Source organism: Telmatherina bonti, assembly GCF_933228915.1.
Source record: "Telmatherina bonti genome assembly, chromosome: 6".
Taxonomy (NCBI): Eukaryota; Metazoa; Chordata; class Actinopteri; order Atheriniformes; family Telmatherinidae; genus Telmatherina; species Telmatherina bonti.
Genome location: NC_136624.1, coordinates 40,574,761 through 40,599,317, shown reverse-complemented (window position 1 = coordinate 40,599,317; position 24,557 = coordinate 40,574,761). Strand labels below are relative to the sequence as shown.

The window sequence follows — 24,557 nt, the reverse complement described above, 5'->3', positions numbered from 1 at the left end:
CCTGTTGCCAGTCTCGCATCATTTTTGGCTCATCGTTTCAGAGACGGTTCGTCCCACTAAATTCTTTATAGGAAGTTGTAATAAAGAAATGAACAAATCCAGCAAACATAACTTTATGTATCATATCATCATATATTATGGCCTACACTAGAGTGATCTATCTCAGTTATTAACAATACAAAGCAACATCAGACTGTCATGTGTCTGCATGTCTCCCACAGGCTTATTAGTATCATAAAGTGCAAATCAAAACACTAATAAAACAGCTTTTAAATATGCAAAGATATTGTCAGTGGAAAAAATGTCCTTTACATGAAGCACATCTGTTTTAACTGGTGTTTACTCTGATGCTGTGCACATTAGGATTAGGATCAGGATTATAAATGATAATGTCGGGAATGTAATGCTGTAAAGAAGATGCTCAGACACAGGGCAAAGTTGTTACAGAAACATTTTATTGAATCCTTTATTGAATCTCCCCTGCTTGTAGCGGTCCATCTTCCTCATGACGCTCCTCAGGCAGCCTGTCTGAATCCACCTGCAAGCTCGCTTCAACTGCTGCCTGTCAGAAGCCAGGTGTGTGTGGAGAGGTCTTTCAGGATCCTAGAGACCAGGTGGAGGTCCGTCTTCCTAAAGGCTCTGGAAGGATGTGAAGTACATCCACCGTCCTCCACAACATCTGCATGTTGACCTTCTGGAGCCAGATGATGATGATGTCAGGTGGGCAGCTGGGGAACAACCAGAAGGAGAACCAGCAGCATCTCCAGGAACCATCTGTGAGGCTGATGAGAGGCAGAGGATGGCAATGATGTGTTACTCCCCAGATCATGACTGCATTTATATCTAAACAATAAATAATTTGGCGAATGGGAAACAAATTGTGTGTCTCTATATGATGAAGATCTACAATGAACTTCTCTTTACATTTTTCTAATATAATTAAATATTTGGTGATGATTAATTTATTACCATACACAAAACACACGAAACATTCAGTAAATATTACATGACACCAACTACAACGTAAACTAAACACACACACACACACTCACTCGATGGATTTTCAATCAGGGACAGACGAGGTGGAGCCATGCAGAAGAAAGTTACACACCTCACACTTTGCACTCTAGTAATTATACCAACTAAATTCACTACTATGTTTATTTTATATCTATATTTTCTCGTTCAGTCTCAGCAGTTCAGATCTGACGATACGATGCAGATTTACGGCATCAGTGGTAACCATAGTAACGGACCGCGCTCTAAAAACTGGCGCTATATTGGTATTAATAGTTTACATTATAAACACCACAATGCTTCATCTGGACGTTCAGCATGGATGAATGAACATACAGAACCTATAACATTCATCATTTATAACACATATAACCTGTATACGTCCACTACAGCGGATAAAAACTGCTAACAGTGTGCTAACCTACGGTGCTAACTACCGAGTCTGACAAATGGTCAGATCCATAACTGTCGTCAGGGATAGATTAGCAGGTTGCAGTATACATCACAATCATAACGGAATAATTTAATACTTACATTTATACAAATGAATCCCCGCCTGGACCGGCGTTAAACTCCGCCATTATTTACCTGGTAAACTGATGGAAAGTCCATCCTCTTCCGCTACGTCAGCAAAATGGCGTCGATTTAGTGCGCGAAGTGTCCATCGTTCCACACTGCATTTATGGGCGGGTTTAGGGCAGCATCCGGGTACTTTCAGAGTTTTTTGCACCAAAGTCAGTGTAAACGCACTACGCACTGAAACATAGTGCGCGATGTAGTGTTAGTGCGCTGATTGAGACACAGCCCATGTCTATGGGAACCACCCACAGAGCTTCAATTCAGCTCTTCAGAAACCTGCGGGTGATATCAAGGAAGCATCTGCGCATATGTAATTCCTCCTCCTGGCCAGTGGCGGCGCTGCGGAGTCTGCTCTCCTGTAAGCCGGCAGCCATCTGCCGCAGTCAGATCCAACGGGAAAGGAAAATGGAGGACTGACCGAGGAAAGAACGAGGGCAAATCTTCCTTATTTCCAGAATGTAAGTGGGTAGAATAAAAAAGTTTGATGTGTAATGTAGGTGTCATTGGAGGGTTTGTGGAACGTGTGGTGTGTAGTAGTGTTAGCATTGTCCCGGTGAAGCGGCGGAACGTGATGCCGTTAGCTTCTAGCGTTAGCTTCCTCCATTCCTTCTGCGCAGTTGTCTTTTAATTTAAAATAATTTTGCTCCTAATTAGCAGTGGCCACAAAACCTGTACATGCTTATGTTTCTGTAGTTATTTATTCATTTCGTTTTGTTAAAGGATGAATGTTTGTGTGGTTTAGGATTAGCATTAGCGGCTAACGTCGCTAGCTTGTCTGTCAGCTGCACGCGCACGTTTTGCAACACATGACGTCATGTGACGACAAACCACCACATGAAAAGATAAAAGTTTGTTTTTCTGTTTTAAGCTGCAAACTGTTCCCTTCCGATCACCAGAACTTCGCGGAGTAAAGAGTTCTTAACTCTTAAAATGATGCGCGTGCGGCTACCATCTCAACCGTCTGATGTTGTTTGTCACGCTTAACAAACACGCACGTGGTCAGGTTGCACGTTGAGGTCGCGCTAGTGGCCATGGGGGCCAACTGGGCCCGCCCCAGTCTTCCAGTGTGCTCTCTCTGAACACCTGTACATGTGGAAATAAACGGCGTCGTGTTGAACTGATGCCTCTTCATGGGCCTGTTGTCCTGCCGTGCACGTGGCACGGTGCCGCCTCACGCGCGGCCGTCAGGTGGGATTTTTCTCCGGTGTTGACAGGAAAGCAAATGCTGTTTGTGAATGAATGCGCAGCCTGACCGCCGTGCACGGCACAGCTTGGTGATGAACAGAGAGGATATTTGATCTTTTTAATAATCTGTTTCTAGGCTTTTTTGTCTCAATAATGAGTAGGACTGCTTGATTATGGCAAAAAATCACGATTATTTGGACTGAAATTGAGATTTCGATTATTTAACATGATCATCCTTTTATCTTTAACAATCGGATTTTCTTTTTTAACATTGAAATGTGACTTTAAAAAAATGCATTTGGGATTCCACATATTTTAGAAAACAAACAAATAACATGATGCTTTGCCTTGACAAAGTGCAAATACTGATCTAAACTGTATGGATAAATATAAGTAAGGATTAAACAACGCTGCACGACGTGGTGTTCTCGACTCTCATGTTGTGCATAATAACAGTCTAACACACAGTTATGAGTTGTTTAATCCGCTTATACTATGGTCCCACACAGTTAACATTTTATAACAAGTTTGTATTTTTTTTCTACAACATTTGCTGGAGTATAGGAACTATTTTATGTTGGCTTCGATGTACGTTTTATGCCAAACAACCGCTGTCAGGCTGCAGCGCGTTTCTCTCATTCACCTGTTAAAAGACGGCTGATCTGACCCAGCTGGTTAACGCGTTGCTATGGTAACGCCCCGTAACGGAGGGATATTACAGTGTTTAACTGGCCGAACTATGTATAGGAAAATAATGCAGCCAGTTGTCACTGACAATGGTATAAACTATGTTTAGGTGAACTTCCACAACCTACTGCAGTTATTCTACATGGACCTGCAGCCGGAGCCGACTGAGACTGGCCGCCTGGGAGTGCTTTAGGACGGGAGAGGCTCCCGCTGCTCCTTCCTTACAGGAACTGCAGAACAATATGTGCCTTCAAGTCAGTCGCCAGAACACCACAAACGTCTCTAATAACTCCAGTAAAAGCTGCTAGATTTGTCGCTTTTGACAAAAGAAGTCTCCAGATTTAGTGAGAAAGTCTCCAAGTTGGCAACAGTGTCTGAATGAAAGCAAATTGGGAGGAGTGGGAGGAGTTTACAGCACAGCGCTGCAACGCCAGAGACGCTGGATTAGCAGCTGAAGACAGCAGGAGAGGAAACTGCAGAGAGAAAATAATCACACCCTTTTAGTTTTATCATCGTTGGAAACCCAGATCGTACTGAGATTAAAATCTGATTCATCGCCCAGCCATAGTAATAATCCGTTTCCACGCTATTTCCATGCTGCGTTTTTTAGAAAGACATTTAGACGCCATCAGACTATCCCATAAAGTAATATGTCGTTGGGAGCACTGATCTGTGTCCTTTCATGGCTTATAAACACCAGCACGGAGGGATTACTGGTAACTTTCTTCTCCTTCCACTGGCAGATCCTTCGACCTCCGACTGATAATTTTGTTTGAACATCTTATTACCAATCACTGCTCAATAGCAGGCATGGAGCACAGCTTTTTATTTGCTGTTGAACTGTGGAACAGCCAAGTAGAGCTGCAACTATCGAGTACTTTTGTAATCGGGTACTCTGTTGATTATTTCTTCGAGTAATTGAGTACCCTAAAGATTTTTTTATTATTATTATAATTTGTAAAACAAATACTAGAAACTCAACCAAAGTATATCTCTAAATTTATATTTGTGAAGCTGTTGCATGTCTTGTTACTACCTAATGCAGGAGGAAAATGTTTTAAAAGTATCATATTTTAAAATGTGCCGACGTGTTTGTGCTCCATGTGTGGTGAAACAGTTCTGAACCGGTCACAATTTTCTGCATTCGTTTCAGGTGCAGCAGCATTAAGACCTGCTTTACAGCACACACACTGCACTACGTTTTCTGTCCTTTTCAGTGTGAAATGGTCCCACACTGCAACTTTTTGGTCTTTTCCTCCCCTCTTCTTTTATTCTCTGCCATTAGAGACCAAAGCAAGGAGGATCTTCAGACAGAAAGCAAAGCGCTCGCCGCCACTGGTGGAAATGTCCGTCATCAGTCCGGCTGAAACAGTCAGACTGTACAGACACACCGTAGGCCACAGGCTCTGTTTTTATAGATTTTATACATGTTTAAATGTTTTATATGATTAGTGAAACAGTGATGTAGTCCCTCCGAACAGTGCACTGGTATGACAATGCTCCAATGATGCATAAATTTAAATATATCACCACATGGTATTAAGTAAACTTAGCCTCAAGGCAGATAATTTGCCTCGATCAATTTTTGTACTCGAGTTACTTGAGTAATCGTTGCAGCCCTACAGCCAAGCAGCCTTCGGTATTACTGACGTGAAGTCTGAATATGAAGTTGTCGGACAAACAGCTCCTTGGTTCGGGTTTTCTCTCCCCACGTATCTCTCATGGTGCTTCCTTCCAGCCCAATGCGGATCAAACACATCCAGAATGACGGTGTGTTCTGTCAGAGGGATTCTTTTACATGAACAGCAGCAACAGACAATGACATTTTCACTAATTTGATGCCTTTTCACCCAGATGATCTGCCGCACTTGAGCATTGAGCGTGCTCTGAACCATCACACGTCCAGCTTTAAAAGCAGGATTACGTTCTGTGGAAGGCTTTGTGTTCTGGGAAATGTTACGTAAAAGAAGAAATGTTGTAAATCAGAAACAAAGTCCAGCTTTTCAAGGAGAAAACGGAGCTGGAAGCTGTGATATTGTCACATTAAAAAGGCATTTTATCCTGTTAAAACTTTTCCAGCATGTTTCATTCATCAGAAAGTATTGAGTTCTGCAAGTTATTAATAAGTCGTCAATCATACTGATCCTGTTTGTTTCTGATGTGATCTGGTCCCATTTGTTGGAACTTTAATTCATGAAGTCACATTTATTTCCTTCCTCTGAGAACTAATGGCGGATGAACAGCACAGCAACGTCAACAGTGTTCCCAGTGTTCCCAGCAATCCCAGCTCTTCCTAAACTGCTCCCAGTAACCGAGTGACTCATCGCTGGTTTCTTGTGCTCTTCTCTTAACTGTAGACGTTGAGTTTGAAAGTAGTGACTCCATCATCTATGGAGGGGAAAGTGAGTCCTGAGCTCTGTGTAGCTCCTGAGCCAGAGCAGGTCCAGGACCTCTTGGACAGCTGCTCTCCAGGTACCTCCCTCTCCACATGACACAGGTTAGACTGGGAGCCAGTTTAACCAGCTGTTTACTGATTCATGTAGACGTCGTGTTTGTCTGGTTGCATGGCTGACCAATCACAGGCCGCGATCCGGCGAGCTAAAAGCCACTCCATCTCATTTAGCATCAGCAGGAAGAGAAATTTAGTGATTATTCAGGTTATTAAGCTTTCATCTGGTTATTCGTGTCACTAAAACAACTTTAACTGCTGGTGAAACGTTTGCATCTGAAAAGGAGAACTGAGAGCTTCATGTCTTTGTTCAGGAAGATGCAAACAAACAACTTTTACCGTCGTCTTCGTCGGTTCTCCAGAAAACTGTCCGTTCAGATTCCATGTCGCACGAATTTGGCTTTTTATTTCTGCTTAAGCTGACGGTCCAGGACGTCTCAGGACGTAAATTAAAACGAGGTATTAACGTCTGAATAACCAGACAGCAGGAAGACGCCGTACAGGACGGCAAGCCCAACAGAAAGTCAGAATATTGCTCCATAGACATAAAAAATCTGCATGTTATATTTTGCTGCAGTTTGCTCACTGACCCGTGATTGTTTGCAGGCTTCGGAGCGGCCAGCAGGCGAAAGGAGACGGTGAACGCTAACAGCGAAGTAAAGAAAACTTGGGGTTTCCGTCGGTCCACGGTTGCAAAGAGAGGGATGCCGGTGGAGGCGGCGGCCGACGGCACGGTGAAGCGCTGCCCCGTGCGGCGCAGCGGCAGGCAGCCGAAGCGAACCGACAAACTAGAGGAATTCCTCCAGACTACAAAAAGAGGGTCTAGAAAGAGCGCTCCTCCCAGCGTGGAAGGCGGCGATCCCCCTTCCCAAACCCCGACCGATGCAGAGACGGCGTCTGAAGCCAGCTTCGATGGCAGCGGCGACTCCAAAACCGTCGAGGACAAAGCAGAGTCCCCAGAGCAGAGGACGAGAAGTGCCGCAAAGAAACAGGCCGAAAGGACGGTGGTGAGACGCACGAGAAGCGGCGGCAGAGCGGCGGCGGCCAAAGACGAAGGAAGCTCTGAGAATGACGGCGACGGCGATCAGCTTCCGGAGGAGAACAAAGAGGAAGCCGGCTCTGAAGATGCAGGGAGTAAAAACGCAGCGCAGACTAAACAGGAGGACTCTGAGAAGAGGGAGGGTCCGGAGGAGGAGGACGACGACGACGCAGGGAAGGAGAGTGCAGAGGACGGCGCTGACCAGCCGGCAGCTGGGATGGCAAGACGTGGACCAATCAGAACTTACATCAATAAGAAGAGAGCAGCTAAAAAGAACGCTACGCCAGTGAAAGCTCCGCCTCCTGCCAGCAAGAAGCCCCGAGCTGCTCCGGCTGCGGGAAAAGTCACGCACATCGACGAGGACGAAGACGAATCCTCCACGTCTTCCTCCTCCTCCTCCTCCTCCTCTTCGTCAGTGGAGTCTGACGATGGCGGCTACGACCCCAACGCTCTGTACTGCATCTGCCGGCAGAAACACAACAAACGGTACGTTTCCACCCAGCAGCGCGTGCTTGTCGTGTTGTGGCGTTTCCCTCATGTGGCGTCTTCTCCCCGCCAGGTTTATGATCTGCTGCGACCGCTGCGAGGAGTGGTTCCATGGCGACTGTGTGGGCATCACCGAGGCCCGCGGCCGGCTCATGGAGCGCAACGGCGAGGACTACATCTGTCCCAACTGCACGGCAAAGAAAAACCAGGTGGTGCGGCCCGCCACGTCGCTCCTCCCTTCAGGTGCTGAGGCCTTAAAGCTGAAGGCCGGGGGCGCTGCACCAGGAAACACTCCCACCGCCGCCCTCACAATGGCAGCGGAGAAACCCCCCGCCAGTGCTGCCGACTCGGGTCCACCAGCTGTTCGGGCCGCAGCGCCGCCTCCGGCCTCCGTGGCGAGCGGGACGGAGGACTTGGGCATCAAAGGCAGGATAGAGAAGGCCACGAACCCGACTGGGAAGAAGAAGATAAAGATCTTTCAGCCGGTAGGTCTCCGCTCAGCGGCGTTGCAGAGCTTCGCTGTCTCACTCCAGGCGTTCATCGGTTGAACGTTGCTCAGGGAGGCGTTAACTTTCCCTTCGCCCACAGCAGGTAGTTCAGCCGCCGCCGGAGTGCAAAACCGACCAGAAAGCTGCAGCGGCCGTGGAAGCGAAGGCGGCTGACGGCGAGCAGAAGGTTGCGACCGTTGTGGAGGTGAAAACCACTCCGGCGGCGGGAGCGTCGGAGGACACATCCAGGCAGAAGGCCGAGGACGCTTCGCTTCCTAAATGCATTGGGCCCGGCTGCGACAGCAGCGCCCAGCCCGACTCGGTCTACTGCGGACCCGACTGCATCCTAAGGCACGCCGCCGCCGCCATGAAGTCCATCTCAGACGTCAAGGAGCCCAAGAAGGACAAGAGCAAGGCTCAGAAATCCACCGCTAAGGTAACAGCGGAAAGCTAACGGGTTAGCTGACTTTAAACTGCTTCAGGTTCAGAAGCCCTCCAGCTTTATTAACCTCCTGTTTTATTGGTTGATGGTCGACGAGCTGAAAAGCAACTGAAATAACCCGCCTGTCTGCCTCATAAACCACGTCTGCTGCATTAAAATGCTGTGAATGTTGCTGCTGTCGTGGACGTTAGCCGGTGCTGCTCCTGAGCCAACTTGTTTCCGAAGAAGGAAGCTGACCTTTGACCTTAGCAGAGGATTTTTGGCGGGCCAGATGGGTCGGGAACAGACCTGGAAACCTACACCGTTTTTGTCTCATTCAGGTTTATCTCTGTCAGGAGCATAACGGTGTTAAATCATCTGACGGCGGTGTGACAGTTAGCTAAGAGCTAATCAGCATGCGCAGGTCAGCCGGCACACGGGAGCAAGACGTTAAAGATGCGGCGAATGAAAACAGCGGCGGTGTAAACGCCACAGGATGGAAATACAATATGATATGAAAAACCGCAGCGGACATCCTGCAGCCCGAAGGATGTCTGAACATTTACTGGGAAATGATGGGAGCATCCCAGTGAGTTATTTCTCTGTTTATTATTAACATTCAGCAAATATCGACTTTCCCACTCGGACAAAGAGGAGCTTTTTCCAACAGAGTTTGTCTCTGCTAGAAGATGAAACTGTAAACACATCCAGCGGTCTGCTGCTGGGTTAGAAACAACCCCAGCTGGGGTTTAGCATGATGCAGCCGGTCTGGGACCTGCAGGTCATCGTGTGCTGATCGGCGTTGACGGCTTCTGGTTCCAGAAACGCCACCAGCAGTGAGGGGAGGTTCTAGAAGGAATCCCTGTAGAGCAGGGCTACTCAATTAGACATTCAGGTGGGCCAGAGTTTCAAATGAAACAATGATGAGAGCCAGTAAATAAAGTAAGGGAAAATAAATCAATAAAAAACATAGACACATTTACATTTCGAAAAATAAGCAGTTTATTAATTTTTTTCAATTCAGTCCCACATGACAAGGATGAAAGCACAAAATAATGAAAATTTGGAGCCAGTTTTTCTCCTGACTTTTAACATAAAAAGGTCATATCAAACTAAACTAATCGATGTGGCGTCTCCTCACATAATCTTTACACACGGCCATACACTCACTGCAAAGTAAACACGTCGGTTTGGCGCTCCAATGTGACGGAAATATAAACAAATACTTATCAGTCCAGGTGGGGTTAAATTTGCGTTTTTTGTTGTCAATTTAGTGTTTTGGGACAGAGAGCGACATGTTTGCGAGCGCCGCTCTTACAGCTTCAGAACACAACACCTGCTGGGTTAATGTTGCTAGACAACCAGATGTTGCATTCATGTGGGATAGGAGACTACTTAACCAGCGTAGGAGCAACTGACGGTTCTTAATAAATATCTTTATTCTTTTACATGAGCTGGGCCACATAAAAGTTGGTTCTGGGCGGCATGTTGGCCGCCGTTTGACGACGCCTGATGTACAGGGACCCCACAGTCCACAGGGACTCTGGGGTCCACAGGGACTCTGGGGTCCACAGGGCCGCCGTTTGAGGACGCCTGCTGTCCAGTTGTGTGTTTTGCTGTGAGTTACTGAGATGCCTGAATGCTTGCGTCTTCTCCACCCAGAGGAGCAGTGCTGGTGGGAGGAAGACGAGGAGGAAGACCCTGGAGGAGTCAGACAGCGAGGAAGACGACGGCCCAGATCCAGAGGACAACGACGAAGACGAGCACGCTGAGGAGCACCCGCCGCCGCCAGCTACGGCTTCCTGGTCCAGCGACCATAATTACATTGCAGTAACACCAGAAAAGACTTCAGCCGTTTCACCAACAGTGTTAAACAAAAAGTGTATGTATCTCTTTGAAGGTTTCCAGCTGTTGTTGAAGCCTCGTTGTTTTGCTCTCGTACATGTGGTTCCCGTCATGCTAGCAGCACGTAGACACGTATGTGGGAGGGAACATGATGAACGGGTCTGTATGGGGATGCGCTGAAATGTTGGCGGCGTCTCGCAGGTAAGTGTTGATGATCAGGAGCCGGAACGCCGCCAGCTGGAGGTGTTAACATGCAGCTGTACACACGATGCAGGAGAACTATAAGTCTGGATGCATCGCCGGCGTTAACGCCGCCAGCGAAGCCACACGGCCTGACAGGAGCCGTATGAAGAAAACGGCTTCCTGGGTCGGCTGTCCCTCCTCCTGCAGCAGGTAGGTGTGTGGACGCCCCCTGCTGGCGGTGGATCCACAAACACGGCTCGCACTGAGCTTGTCCTGGCGTTTCTTTCTTTCCTTGCTTCATATTGAATGATGGTGAGAAACTGGCTTCAAAATAAAAGGTGAAAAACAGATTTTTGGATGCCTCTATTGATTATGTGAGCCGTGTCGGCCTGCTGTAGGACTCTGACAATTTACAACTGTTTAACCTGCGCACGTTGTGGAGCCTGTGGGTCGGACCGGGCCGGGAGAGGTGCTGGCTCGACTGAGGGGTCGGATCGGGCCGGGAGAGGTGCTGGCTCGACTGAGGGGTCGGATCGGGCCGGGAGAGGTGCTGGCTCGACTGAGGGGTCGGATCGGGCCGGGAGAGGTGCTGGCTCGACTGAGGGGTCGGACCGGGCCGGGAGAGGTGCTGGCTCGACTGAGGGGTCGGACCGGGCCGGGAGAGGTGCTGGCTCGACTGAGGGGTCGGACCGGGCCGGGAGAGGTGCTGGCCCGACTGAGGGGTCGGACTGGGAGAGGTGTGGCAAAGTTCAGGAAGCAGCGTTGGAGGATAGAAGAAGACTGAAGACGACGACGGAGGAGGAAGCAGCTGCTACTTTTTTCCCATCGTCGTGATTTGCATGAAGATCTTTGAGATTCGGACGGATTTGCTGAAATGTTGCAGAAACCATCGAGTAGCAGCCAGAAACCTGCCTGGTTTTGGCTGCTTTGGCCTGTGTGTGTGTGTGTGTGTGTGTGTGTGATTTTGGGGGGGGGGGTTGCATATAAACCTGCAGCAGTTTTAGTTTTTATCATATTTTACATGAATGTTGAAACAATGGAATTTGTTTCTGAATGAGTTTCCATGAAACCTCCATGAAGGAGAAAAGTTTTTCTTTTTGAGGCGGTTGCTGCTGTTTGTGTGGCGGATCATCGTGATTAGCAGATTATCAGTAAAACGACGTGATATAGTGATGTAATTGGCTTGGGGGGGGTGTAGATGCAGGTGAGGGGAAGGAAAAGGTGCTTGAAGCGAGGAAACGGATAATTTCAGGCTAGAACCTCGGTTCCTTGTTGGACTGAGGAGGAAATCTGCGTGATGATTATTATTTAACAGCTGTGTTGCCAGCTCAGTGTATCTGCTGTTCTGCTGCTAATAAAGAGGGTCTGGTAATCTGTTGTCAGCTTTGTTCTTCTTTCACACTGAAGCCACCTGATCACTTTTAGCAGAGATGAAACGAGAAGTTTCGTTTGGATGTCGTAGCCGGGAAAACTGGTGAAAACAAGGAAAAGGTTTATTTTCATTTAAAATGTTTGATCTTGTTCTTGACTTTCAGCTTCTCCCAAAGACGAGAAGCAGGGCGAGAAGGAGGCCACCCTGTCTCCTGAGAAGTCTTCTGCAGCAGCCAGCAAAGGAAAGAACAAAGCCAAGGTCTCCCCTAAAGGCAGGAAGACCCCCCTGCAGGCTGCCGGACCAAAGACCTCCAAGAAGCCTGCGCCGCCGCCGCCGCCACCAAAACCTGCAGGGAAGTCCAAGAAGCCGTCGCTCGCTCCTGCCCCTTCTCCGTTCCCTCCAGGTCCAATTCACATCACGGGGGCGCTGAGAGTCGCCAAGACCACCTTCACCATTCCTAAAAAGCCTCAGCCCAAGGAATCCACTTCCCAGAACCAGTCCTCATCCTCCAGAGTCCCGTCGTCTCCGGTGTCCTCAGCTCCTTCCAGCCACTCTTCATCTTCCAGATCCTCACACCCGCCTGCTTCGACGGCCCCCGCCTCTCCCATGCGGCCTCCGCCCAATAACCAGATGAGACAGAACATCAGGCGCTCGCTGACCGACATCCTGTTTAAGAGGTGAGTCTCCGGCGAAGCCGACTTTCTGTCTGCCGCTGGAAGCTTCTAAACGCTCCGTTTCCTCCATCAGAGTGAGCGACAGCGACGATCTGAAGATGACGGAGAGTGAGGTGGGAAGACTGGCTGTCGGCATCGAGAAGGAAATGTTTAACCTCTGCCTGTGCACCGACAGCAAGTACAAGAACAAATACCGGACCCTCATGTTCAACCTGAAAGACCCCAAAAACAAAGTGAGTCTCCACAACCATGCTGTTGTTTCCAGTCCAAAACAGAGATTTCCTTTTAGAAGCCGCCTGACGTGCACGTTGGGTTTGTTTCAGGGTCTGTTCTACCGGGTGATCGGTGGGGAGCTCACCCCCTTCAGGCTGGTCCGACTGAGCGCCGAAGAGCTGCTTTCCAAAGAGATCTCCGAGTGGAGGAAGCCCGACACTCCCGAGGTGAGTTACGTACCAGGACCTGCTGTTCCATCAGGAAACGACGTGGTTAAAGCTTTGGTTTTCCTGTGCAGGGCCAGTCCTCCGGTGGCAGGGCTCCGTCGGCCCAGTCCAAACTGGGAAACAGGCACGACTCCCACAGCGTGGATGCGGAGGACGCTCCTCCAACATCCGATGCAGATGTATGTATTTCTGCCAGCTCTTCAGCTTCTCACTTGGCTTCTGCTACAGTAAGTGGTGGCAGGCTGCTCTTCTGCTGCTTTCACACCTTTCACCTTCACTTCGCTCGCAGCGCCACAAAACCAGCAAAGAACGGCGCTCCGCCTCTGCTTTTCCTCGTCCTGCTCACAAAGCCAGCCGTGCATGATATGTGCCGGTAGACTCTGAGCTGGACTGTTTGTTGATGTGTTTGCAGGACCAGGACGAGTCTGGCCTCCCTCCCTCGGCTTCTGCTCAGTCCTCTGCAGCTGACGGGAGCAACGTGGCCGACGTTTTCAGCAGCATGCTCAAAGACACCACTGCTGAGCACAGGACTCATCTGTTTGACCTCAACTGTAAAATATGCACCGGTGAGATGGAAAGGAAATATATTGCTCATTATTTTTGTTAAAAATTTGACTTTTATTCATGTTTTGAATTTTGCCTTTTAGGGCAGAAAACAGACGAAGAACCTGCAGCTAAAAAAGCTCGACTCGCCAAGAAACCCGACTCAAAGACGCCCAGACCCGAGTCGGTTCCGTCCAGGCCCGGGGACATCCCTGCCGTCAGCCAAGCATCGGGCTCCTCACCCTACCAACACTTAGACCCTGCAACGTACCAGCCCCCGGCCCCCCCGTCCTTCCAGCCCCACATGGAGTCACCTGCTCCGGAGAACCCCAACAAGATGGCGGCTCCGCCTCAGACCCCTGCACCCGTCCCCCCTGCCGTCTCCTCGGTCAGCATCACCCGCAGAGACCCTCGCATGGCCAGGCACGCCTCCGGGGTGAACGTCCTCCCAGCAGCTGCAGAGAAAGCAGCAGAAGCACTTCCAGCCCCCGCTGGCGTCCCAGCGGAGGCTGCTGCCAAGACACCGCTGCCCACGCCGCCGCCGCCGCCGCCGCTGGCTCCGACCGCATCTGTGCTGCTTCCTAAAGCTTCAAAAACAAGGTACTCCTTCTGTTCCAGTCGCCGTGTGTTTGCTTCTGGCATTATGGCAACGACGCTGCAGAAACCAGTAAATTTTAGCATTTGGTGTGGAATGCTGTCTAACCGGAAGTGTTTTGGTTTGCAGTGAGCCTCCTCCCGAAGGAGAAACGGCCATCTTCCTCCACGGTCAAGAAAAGATTTGGAAAGGATTTGTCAACATGCAGTCGGTTGCTAAGTTTGTGACCAAAGCGTATCTGGTTTCAGGATCCTTTGAGCACCTGAAAGAGGTAGCTTCTGCAGCGCAGTCTTCAATAAACCTTGGAAATTATCGTTTTCATATTTGGCATAAAACCTTGAGTAACCACTGCTGTTGTGCAGGATCTGCCGGACACCATTCATGTGGGAGGACGGATTTCTCCCACCACCGTGTGGGACTACGTTGGGAAGCTGAAAACTTCACTTTCAAAGGTTCGTTGTCACAAAGAATTTTGACAGAGCCGTTTAGTTTTTCGCTTTAAATGCTTTAAATCTTTGGCTTTTTCTGTCGCAGGAGCTGTGTTTGATCCGCTTCCACCCAGCAACAGAAGAAGAGGAGGTAGCTTATGTCTCCCTCTTTTCGTACTTCAGCAGCAGGAAAAAATTTGGTGTGGTGGCCAACAACAACCGCCGCATCAAGGACCTCTATCTCATCCCACTCAGCTCGAAGGACCCTCTACCCTCCAAGCTGTTGCCCTTCGATGGGCCAGGTAAGCACCGAGAACGCAGCAGAGACCTGCCTCTGTGGCTACAGCGTCTTCTAGCCGAGTTATCTTTGTCCGTCACTGCTCTGCACGTCGTCGGTTTGTTTCTTGTGATGTTTGACTGGATGGGAGCTTGTTTACTGCTGGGGTCCCTCCAGAATCCCCGGTTCTGTCCCACGTTTCAGATGAAGACCGTTTGTGTCGCAGGGTGTTGCCGTTTCAGGCCAGTCTCGTTGTTTTATAAGACTTCATTATAAACACGATTTATTTATTTACTGTTTATATTCCAACAAGGTGAGACTTTTCTGGCTTCATGTTCTCACACTGACTGATGGTAAAATACGACAAACAGGTTTGTTAAAGAAACTTACAGATCTGTTTGGCACGTTCTGAACTTAGTTGTTCCTCAGGTCAGAACCAGAACATTCGGTGAGACTTCTTTCCATCATTATGGTCCTCGACTGTGGAACAGCCACCAGAGAGCCTCAGCGCTGCGCAGATGCTCCGTGCTTTTAAAAAAACAGGCTCAGGACCGTTTTAGCTTAGCATTTACCGGAATTTTATCTTTTTTTTTTATTTATTTAATTTTATTTATTTAATGCATTCTGTAATCTCTTCTTTTTAGCACATTATTTAATGTGAGGTACTTTTGTATGTATTTTTATTACCGTTTTTATTTCTCCGTATTGTTTCTTATGGTTATTTAACTTTAGTTTTACCTCCAATGTTTTCCTCATGGGGATCCTACACGGGGATATGGTTTTATCCTGTAAAGCTCTCTGTGCTGCTTGTTGCATAAACAGCGTTTTATTAATAAAGTTTGATTTGGAAAAAAGCTTAGAACACAAACCGAATTTCCAAAATGGCAGCTATTGTGTTGGTAATACCTGATCAAACCCTTTTTTTTAAAAATTTATTCTGACTGTTAAAGCACCTAATTCCATGCCTGTTTCTGCAGGGCTTGAACCAGCTCGTCCCAACCTCCTCCTTGGGCTGCTGATCTGCCAGAAGGACAGAAAACGTGTTGGTGCTCCGTTGGAGTCCGAGGACAAGCGCTCAAAGACTCAAACCAAAGACGTGGAAGAAACTGGGCTTCCAAAACCATCTTTTGTCCGAGCGGAACGGAGCTCAAGACAGAGTCTCGAAATCCCCTTCAGCACGACTCCGCCAGGGTCGCCTCCATCTAGCTCCGAGACCTCCAGCTGCACCACAGCTGTGTCCTCGGTTCTGTCCATCCTGTCGTCCGTTAAAGCTTCAGCCGTATCGATGGCCACCGGCAGGGATTCTCCATCCATATCTGCCTCCATAGCGACAGCTAGTCCTCTTCAAACCATCCTGAACACGCTTTTCAAGAAGAAGAAACACGACTCAGACGCTTCCAACTCTCCTGAGATAGCCGGGGAGCTTGCCACCCCCACTGCAATGTTAGACCCCATCGTGCGGCAGTACGCGAAGAATACTACGGAGAAATCGGCTGAGGATGATGAAGATGACAGGCCATATGACCCAGAAGAGGAATATGATCCCAGCAGAGGTTACAATGTTCCCAAGAAGCTGACTGAGGTTGTGAGCAAACCTGTGGTCTCAAAGCACGCCGAGGATGCGGGAGGCGAACCCGATGACGTGGCGTACGACCCAGAGGACGACTCTATTTTTGAAGTGGTCAAAACTTCAGTGCCTAGTCAAGCTAAGCCTGCAACGGAGTGTGCAAGTGATCCTCAAAAGATCCTGGAGAACCTTAAGAAGATGGGAGATCAGGCGTCGCATAAACGGGCCGAACAGCAAACCTCCTCCACGCCTGCAGCTTCATCTGCGCTTCCGAACACACCGCTGGTGCAACCTGCCCAGTCTGTCTGTGCTGGTGGTTCGCCTCTTCAGCTTGGCAAAAAGGCAGAAGAACTGGTAAAGTCTACATCTGCTACTCCCTCGATCAACCAGAGGAGAGATCCCAGACAGAGCAGAGACCTTCGCCAGGTTACGGGCGGAAATAAACCCTCCGAGGAATCCGAGGAGCAGGAGGAGCCTCCTGTTCCATCCACTGATCCTGCTCCTCCTTCACAGCCTGAACCACAGCAGCCCGATCCCGGCCAACCGGCAGATTCCTCGCAAGACGCCGAGGTGTCGCAGCCTGAAGAGGAAGTGAAAAGTGAGGCTCTACCCTTCATGCAGTCGGACCAGGAGGAGGTGTCGATTCCTTTATTAGGAGAGGAGGTGGAGCCCGACATGGAGTCCAGCTTCATGGATAAAAACGAAGAGAAGCCCGAGGAAGCGGAGCCGGTCCAGTCGGATACAGAGATAGATAAATACAGTCTGTGGCCGAATGCGGCCAGTATCCTAAAAGCTAACGAGGAATCGGAGTACGAGGAAAACAGTCGCGGTGCGCCGGCTTCAGGCTTTTACCGAGACTCCTCCATCGTAGCGTCCACCATCCCGGTCCTCACCATGGCCAACTCTCAGCCCCGTCACGTGCCGCATCATGTGTCGGCGCCGAGCTTCGACAACGACTTCAGACCCTCAGCTGACATCCCCCCCCAGTCCAGCTTCCCCGTTCCCCAGAACCTGATGATGAGGCCCCCGCCCATGCAGGGTCTTCCTCCCATGTCAGGCCCTCCTCCAATGCAGGCGCCCCCCCTGCCCATCCACGTTCCTCCCCCGATGCAAGGTGACAGTGGTCAGCAGTACGGCCCGCCTCCGTCCTCGTACCCCTCCTACCAGAACCAGTGGCCCAACACGCAGCAGCAGGCCCCTCCTGGACCCCCACCACAGAATATCATGCCACCCAGAGGACCACCCCTTCCATTCCCTGCACTTCCCCAGAGAGGCCCCCCACCTCAGATGTACGATCCCTCCAATCCCCCTCAGCACCTTGGGCAAGGCCCCCCTCCAGGCCTGCCCCCCCCTCCTGCATTTGACGGACAGAGCACCTTGCCTCCAAGATTCTCTGCTCCTCCGCCTCCTTTCAGTTTTCCTGCAAGCAGAGCCCCCCCTTCACCTTTCACAGCACCACCTGGTCCCTTTGATAACAGGCTCCCTCCTCCAGCCCTCTTTTCAGGGCCCAGGGCCCCCTCCCCCGCTCAGTACGGTGACCAGCAGTATAGCAAAGATTCTCCCAGTAACGCCTTCAAGCCAAACATGGACCAGAGTCCAAACCTGCTCCACATTTTTACGGACAGTCAGGGTCCTCCTTCAGGTCCGGCTTATCGGACCCCCCCACCAAACCAGTACGAGGACAGGAGAGGTCCACTTCCCACTGGGGAGTTGGTTGGACAGCTCTTCAAGCCACAACACCAGTATAGCAGCTCCAGGCTGTCCTGTTCGCCACCGCACCGAGGGTCTTACGATGAGCACCGCGGCCCCTCCGCTCCGGAAAGTAGACCCCTCAGTTCTCAGCCTTTCGGCGGATCGGAGCGGTACCGCTTTGACTGGCCGTCGGATGAGCGTAGGGCGGCTCGCCACGCTGTGCCTCTGCTGCCGACCCCTCCAGAGGGTCCTTCTGGTCGCCATGGCGCCAGCAGCCCAGACCTACTCAGAGACGAACTGTGGCGCCGCCATTCTCCCGAAACGAGGAGAAGGAGCAGCACCGCCCACGAAGATCCAGAACGTTTCAGTCGCTTTGAACTCGGTCCCGGCTCCTCGCAGTCCTCCGAGGACAGACAGAGGGAGTCGTCTGAGGACCGGCGGAGGGACAGGGAGAAGGAAGTCCTTCATGGTGGACGGCCATCGTGGGACAGGGGGCAGGGTAGGCACTGGAGCCGAGAGCGAGACTGGGACAGGAGCAGAGACAGGGAGCGGGACCAGGACCGAGGACGAGACCGAAGCAGAGGCAGGGACAGTGAGAAGCAAAGGGAGACAGAAGGAGAACGACACAAGGATCAAGACTTGGACAAGAGGAGAGACAGGGACCGAGACAGAGACCGGGATCGGGACCGGGACAGAGCCAGGGATTCTGACCGGAAGGACAACGACCGAGACAGGGCGAGAAACCGGGACAGAGAACGAGAACGTGAGCGAGACAGAAGACGCGAAAGATCCCGAAGCAGGGACAGGGACAGGGACAGAGACCGTGGAAAAGACCGGGCCAGGGACAGGGATCGAGATAGAGATAGGGACAGAGACCGAGACAGAGACCGGGAGAGGGACAGAGACCGGGAGAGGGACAGAGACCGGGAGAGGGACAGAGAGAAGGACAGAGACAGGGACAAAGACAGAGATCGCAGGGAAAAGAGCAGAAGCAGAGACAAGGACAGAAAGGACAGTAAATATGAGACAAACAAGGACAAAACAAAAACTGCAGAAAATGACAAGACCACGTCCTAGTCTCTGTTTGGTGGACGGCGTCTCCGCTGGACGTTGTCTCCGGTGGACGCCGTCTCCGGTGGACGGCATCTCTGAAGGACGCTGTGGTTTCCTTGCAGCGGGTGAGGACAAATGTAAATGTTAAACTTTGGTTCCTGACAAAAAGCCGGCGTCTCGTTTCTACTTTTTACGATGTTATCGGAGGAAAACTCGGAGAACAGAAACCTTTCAGGATGTTTTTCATATAAACTTTTCTGTTGAAGCTTTTTTAAAAAGATAATAATGAAGCGGATGAAGGGGCCTTTGCAGGATGTAAATATGAAGATATCTGTAAATACACCGATGTTTTTAATTCCACGTTTTGTAAGTGCAGAAAATAAAAGCCATAAAGCCGAGACGGTCCGTGTCAGCAGCAAACATCCGTAATCAGTCGATGAAATGTCCACGTTTAGTTTCACATCCATTAAAGCTGTTTGGTGAACTTGGTTGTTGTCGTCATGTTTGTTCCGAAGTCCGGCTTCCGACCGCTTCACGGTGAAGGTGGCGAAGACCAAAACCTCGCTGATGTTCACCAACTCGGATTGGACACCATGTTGACTCGTCCTTCCTCTTCAGCTCACTTTCAGGTTCAGGTTCCTCAAACTGGTCCAGAATCCAGACCAGAGACCAGGATCCAGACCAGAGACTAGAATCCAGACCAGAAACCAGAATCCAGACCAGAGACTAGAATCCAGACCAGAAACCAGAATCCAGACCAGAGACTAGAATCCAGACCAGAGACTAGAATCTAGACCAGAGACTAGACTCCAGACCAGAAACCAGAATCCAGACCAGAGACTAGAATCCAGACAAGAGACTAGAATCCAGACCAGAGACTAGAATCCAGACCAGAGACTAGAATCCAGACCAGAGACTAGAATCCAGACCAGAGACTAGAATCTAGACCAGAGAGCAGGATCCAGACCAGAATCCAGATCAGAGACCAGAGACTTGAATCTAGACCAGAATCCAGATCAGAGATCAGGATCCAGACCAGAGATCAGGATCCAGACCAGAGATCAGGATCCAGACCAGAGACTAGAATCCAGACCAGAGAGCAGGATCCAGACCAGAGACTAGAATCTAGACCAGAGAGCAGGATCCAGACCAGAGACCAGAATCCAGACCAGAGACCAGGATCCAGACCAGAGACTAGACTCCAGACCAGAGACTAGACTCCAGACCAGAGACTAGACTCCAGACCAGAAACCAGAATCCAGACCAGAGACTAGAATCCAGACCAGAGACTAGAATCTAGACCAGAGAGCAGGATCCAGACCAGAATCCAGATCAGAGACCAGAGACTTGAATCTAGACCAGAATCCAGATCAGAGATCAGGATCCAGACCAGAGACTAGAATCTAGACCAGAGACTAGAATCCAGACCAGAGAGCAGGATCCAGACCAGAGACTAGAATCTAGACCAGAGAGCAGGATCCAGACCAGAGACCAGAATCCAGACCAGAGACCAGAATCCAGACCAGAGACCAGAATCCAGACCAGAGACCAGAATCCAGACCAGAGACTAGAATCTAGACCAGAGACCAGGATCCAGACCAGAGAGCAGGATCCAGACCAGAGAGCAGGATCCAGACCAGAATCCAGACCAGAGACTTGAATCTAGACCAGAATCCAGATCAGAGATCAGGATCCAGACCAGAGACTAGAATCTAGACCAGAGACTAGAATCCAGACCAGAGAGCAGGATCCAGACCAGAGACCAGAATCCAGACCAGAGACTAGAATCTAGACCAGAGAGCAGGATCCAGACCAGAGACTAGAATCTAGACCAGAATCCAGATCAGAGATCAGGATCCAGACCACAGACTAGAATCTAGACCAGAATCCAGACTAGAGACTAGAATCTAGACCAGAGACTAGAATCCAGACCAGAGATCAGGATCCAGACCAGAGACCAGGATCCAGACCGCAGACTAGAATCTAGACTAGAATCCAGACCAGAGACCAGGATCCAGATCAGAGACTAGAATCTAGACCAGAGACTAGAATCTAGACCAGAGACTAGAATCTAGACCAGAGACTAGAATCCAGACCAGAGAGCAGGATCCTGACCAGAGACCAGAATCCAGACCAGAGACTAGAATCTAGACTAGAATCCAGATCAGAGACCAGGATTCAGACCAGAGACTAGAATCCTGACCAGAGACCAGGATCTAGACCAGAGACCAGGATCTAGACCAGAGACCAGGATCTAGACCAGAGACCAGGATCTAGACCAGAGACCAGAATCTAGACCAGAGACTAGAATCTAGACCAGAATCCAGATCAGAGATCAGGATCCAGACCACAGACTAGAATCTAGACCAGAATCCAGACTAGAGACTAGAATCTAGACCAGAGACTAGAATCCAGACCAGAGAGCAGGATCCAGACCAGAGAGCAGGATCCAGACCAGAGACTAGAATCCAGACCAGAGAGCAGAATCCAGACCAGAATCCAGATCAGAGACCAGGATCCAGACCAGAGACTTGAATCTAGACCAGAATCCAGATCAGAGATCAGGATCCAGACCAGAGACTAGAATCCAGACCAGAGAGCAGGATCCAGACCAGAGACCAGAATCCAGACCAGAGACTAGAATCTAGACCAGAGAGCAGGATCCAGACCAGAGACCAGAATCCAGACCAGAGACTAGAATCTAGACCAGAATCCAGATCAGAGATCAGGATCCAGACCACAGACTAGAATCTAGACCAGAATCCAGACTAGAGACTAGAATCTAGACCAGAGACTAGAATCCAGACCAGAGATCAGGATCCAGACCAGAGACCAGGATCCAGACCGCAGACTAGAATCTAGACTAGAATCCAGACCAGAGACCAGGATCCAGACCAGAGTCCAGATCAGAGACTAGAATCTAGACCAGAATCCAGATCAGAGATCAGGATCCAGACCACAGACTAGAATCTAGACTAGAATCCAGACCAGAGACCAGAATCCAGATCAGAGACTAGAATCTAGACCAGAATCCAGATCAGAGATCAGGATCCAGACCACAGACTAGAATCTAGACCAGAGACTAGAATCCAGACCAGAGATCAGGATCCAGACCAGAGACCAGGATCCAGACCGCAGACTAGAATCTAGACTAGAATCCAGACCAGAGACCAGGATCCAGACCAGAGTCCAGATCAGAGACTAGAATCTAGACCAGAAACCAGGATCCAGACCAGAGACTAAAATCTGGACCAGAGTCCAGACCAGAGAGCAGGATCCAGACCAGAGAGCAGGATCCAGACCAGAGACTAGAATCTAGATCAGAGAGCAGGATCCAGACCAGAGAGCAGGATCCAGACCAGTGACTAGAATCTAGACCAGAGACCAGGATCCAGACCAGAGACTAGAATCCAGACCAGAGAGCAGGATCCAGACCAGAAACCAGAATCTAGACCAGAGAGCAGGATCCAGACCAGAGACTAGAATCTAGACCAGAGAGCAGGATCCAGACCAGAGACCAGAATCCAGACCAGAATCCAGATCAGAGACCAGGATCCAGACCAGAGACTTGAATCTAGACCAGAATCCAGATCAGAGATCAGGATCCAGACCAGAGACTAGAATCTAGACCAGAGACTCGAATCTAGACCAGAGAGCAGGATCCTGACCAGAGACCAGAATCCAGACCAGAGACTAAAATCTAGACCAGAATCCAGATCAGAGATCAGGATCCAGACCACAGACTAGAATCTAGACCAGAATCCAGACTAGAGACTAGAATCTAGACCAGAGACTAGAATCCAGACCAGAGATCAGGATCCAGACCAGAGACCAGGATCCAGACTAGAGACTAGAATCTAGACCAGAGACTAGAATCCAGACCAGAGATCAGGATCCAGACCAGAGACCAGGATCCAGACCGCAGACTAGAATCTAGACTAGAATCCAGACCAGAGACCAGGATCCAGACCAGAGACTAGAATCTAGACTAGAATCCAGACCAGAGACCAGGATCCAGACCAGAGACTAGAATCTAGACTAGAATCCAGACCAGAGACTAGAATCTAGACCAGAGAGCAGGATCCAGACCAGAGAGCAGGATCCAGACCAGAGACTAGAATCCAGACCAGAGAGCAGGATCCAGACCAGAATCCAGATCAGAGACCAGGATCCAGACCAGAGACTTGAATCTAGACCAGAATCCAGATCAGAGATCAGGATCCAGACCAGAGACTAGAATCTAGACCAGAGAGCAGGATCCAGACCAGAGACCAGAATCCAGACCAGAGACTAGAATCTAGACCAGAGAGCAGGATCCAGACCAGAGACCAGAATCCAGACCAGAGACTAGAATCTAGACCAGAATCCAGATCAGAGATCAGGATCCAGACCACAGACTAGAATGTAGACCAGAATCCAGACTAGAGACTAGAATCTAGACCAGAGACTAGAATCCAGACCAGAGATCAGGATCCAGACCAGAGACCAGGATCCAGACCGCAGACTAGAATCTAGACTAGAATCCAGACCAGAGACCAGGATCCAGACCAGAGTCCAGATCAGAGACTAGAATCTAGACCAGAATCCAGATCAGAGATCAGGATCCAGACCACAGACTAGAATCTAGACCAGAATCCAGACTAGAGACTAGAATCTAGACCAGAGACTAGAATCCAGACCAGAGATCAGGATCCAGTCCAGAGACCAGGATCCAGACCGCAGACTAGAATCTAGACTAGAATCCAGACCAGAGACCAGAATCCAGATCAGAGACTAGAATCTAGACCAGAATCCAGATCAGAGATCAGGATCCAGACCACAGACTAGAATCTAGACCAGAGACTAGAATCCAGACCAGAGATCAGGATCCAGACCAGAGACCAGGATCCAGACCGCAGACTAGAATCTAGACTAGAATCCAGACCAGAGACCAGGATCCAGACCAGAGTCCAGATCAGAGACTAGAATCCAGACCAGAGACTAGAATCTAGACCAGAAACCAGGATCCAGACCAGAGACTAAAATCTGGACCAGAGTCCAGACCAGAGAGCAGGATCCAGACCAGAGAGCAGGATCCAGACCAGAGACCAGGATCCAGACCAGAGACTAGAATCTAGATCAGAGAGCAGGATCCAGACCAGTGACTAGAATCTAGACCAGAGACCAGGATCCAGACCAGAGACTAGAATCCAGACCAGAGAGCAGGATCCAGACCAGAGAGCAGGATCCAGACCAGAGTCTAGAATCCAGACCAGAAACCAGAATCTAGACCAGAGAGCAGGATCCAGACCAGAGACTAGGATCTAGACCAGAGAGCAGGATCCAGACCTGAGACCAGAATCCAGACCAGAGACTAGAATCTAGACCAGAGAGCAGGATCCAGACCTGAGACCAGAATCCAGACCAGAGACTAGAATCTAGACCAGAGAGCAGGATCCAGACCAGAGACCAGGATCCAGACCAGAATCCAGATCAGAGACCAGGATCCAGACCAGAGACTTGAATCTAGACCAGAATCCAGATCAGAGATCAGGATC

At 49.9% G+C, this 24,557-nt stretch overlaps 1 protein-coding gene and 1 long non-coding RNA gene across 5 annotated transcripts; one reads left to right on the top strand and one right to left on the bottom strand.

The window, feature by feature from the left end:
* Window positions 1-437: 437 nt before the first annotated feature.
* LOC306757226 lies at window positions 438-1,664 on the bottom strand. Its single transcript, XR_013771345.1, has 2 exons — window positions 1,552-1,664; window positions 438-782 (listed from the first exon to the last, which is right to left on the bottom strand). It is a non-coding gene; the product is annotated as an uncharacterized lncRNA (long non-coding RNA).
* Window positions 1,665-1,946: 282 nt separating this feature from the next.
* Window positions 1,947-19,479, top strand: dido1 (death inducer-obliterator 1). Of its 4 annotated transcripts, none has more exons than XM_079242972.1 (16): window positions 1,947-2,054; window positions 5,826-5,940; window positions 6,524-7,442; window positions 7,516-7,927; window positions 8,031-8,366; window positions 10,014-10,233; window positions 11,915-12,428; window positions 12,499-12,658; window positions 12,749-12,865; window positions 12,937-13,044; window positions 13,278-13,431; window positions 13,513-14,008; window positions 14,133-14,274; window positions 14,366-14,455; window positions 14,538-14,733; window positions 15,686-19,479. In XM_079242972.1, the coding sequence occupies exons 2-16, from the start codon at window positions 5,859-5,861 to the stop codon at window positions 19,042-19,044; spliced, it is 7,305 nt and encodes a 2,434-aa protein (XP_079099098.1). In that variant the 5' UTR covers window positions 1,947-2,054; window positions 5,826-5,858; the 3' UTR covers window positions 19,045-19,479. The 4 variants fall into 4 exon arrangements, with proteins under 4 accessions (XP_079099098.1, XP_079099096.1, XP_079099097.1 ...); XM_079242970.1 differs by having other exon boundaries at window positions 12,937-13,092; XM_079242971.1 differs by having other exon boundaries at window positions 7,516-7,931; window positions 8,038-8,366; window positions 12,937-13,092.
* Window positions 19,480-24,557: the final 5,078 nt, after the last annotated feature.

Excerpts from the sequence above, each read along its gene's own strand:
- dido1 (XM_079242970.1), top strand. The coding sequence starts at position 5,859 with ATGGAGGGGAAAGTGAGTCCTGAGCTCTGTGTAGCTCCTGAGCCAGAG. Across the intron at positions 7,443-7,515 it reads CGGCAGAAACACAACAAACG|GTTTATGATCTGCTGCGACC; the intron begins GTACGTTTCCAC and ends TCTCCCCGCCAG. Across the intron at positions 12,866-12,936 it reads GGAAGCCCGACACTCCCGAG|GGCCAGTCCTCCGGTGGCAG; the intron begins GTGAGTTACGTA and ends TTTCCTGTGCAG.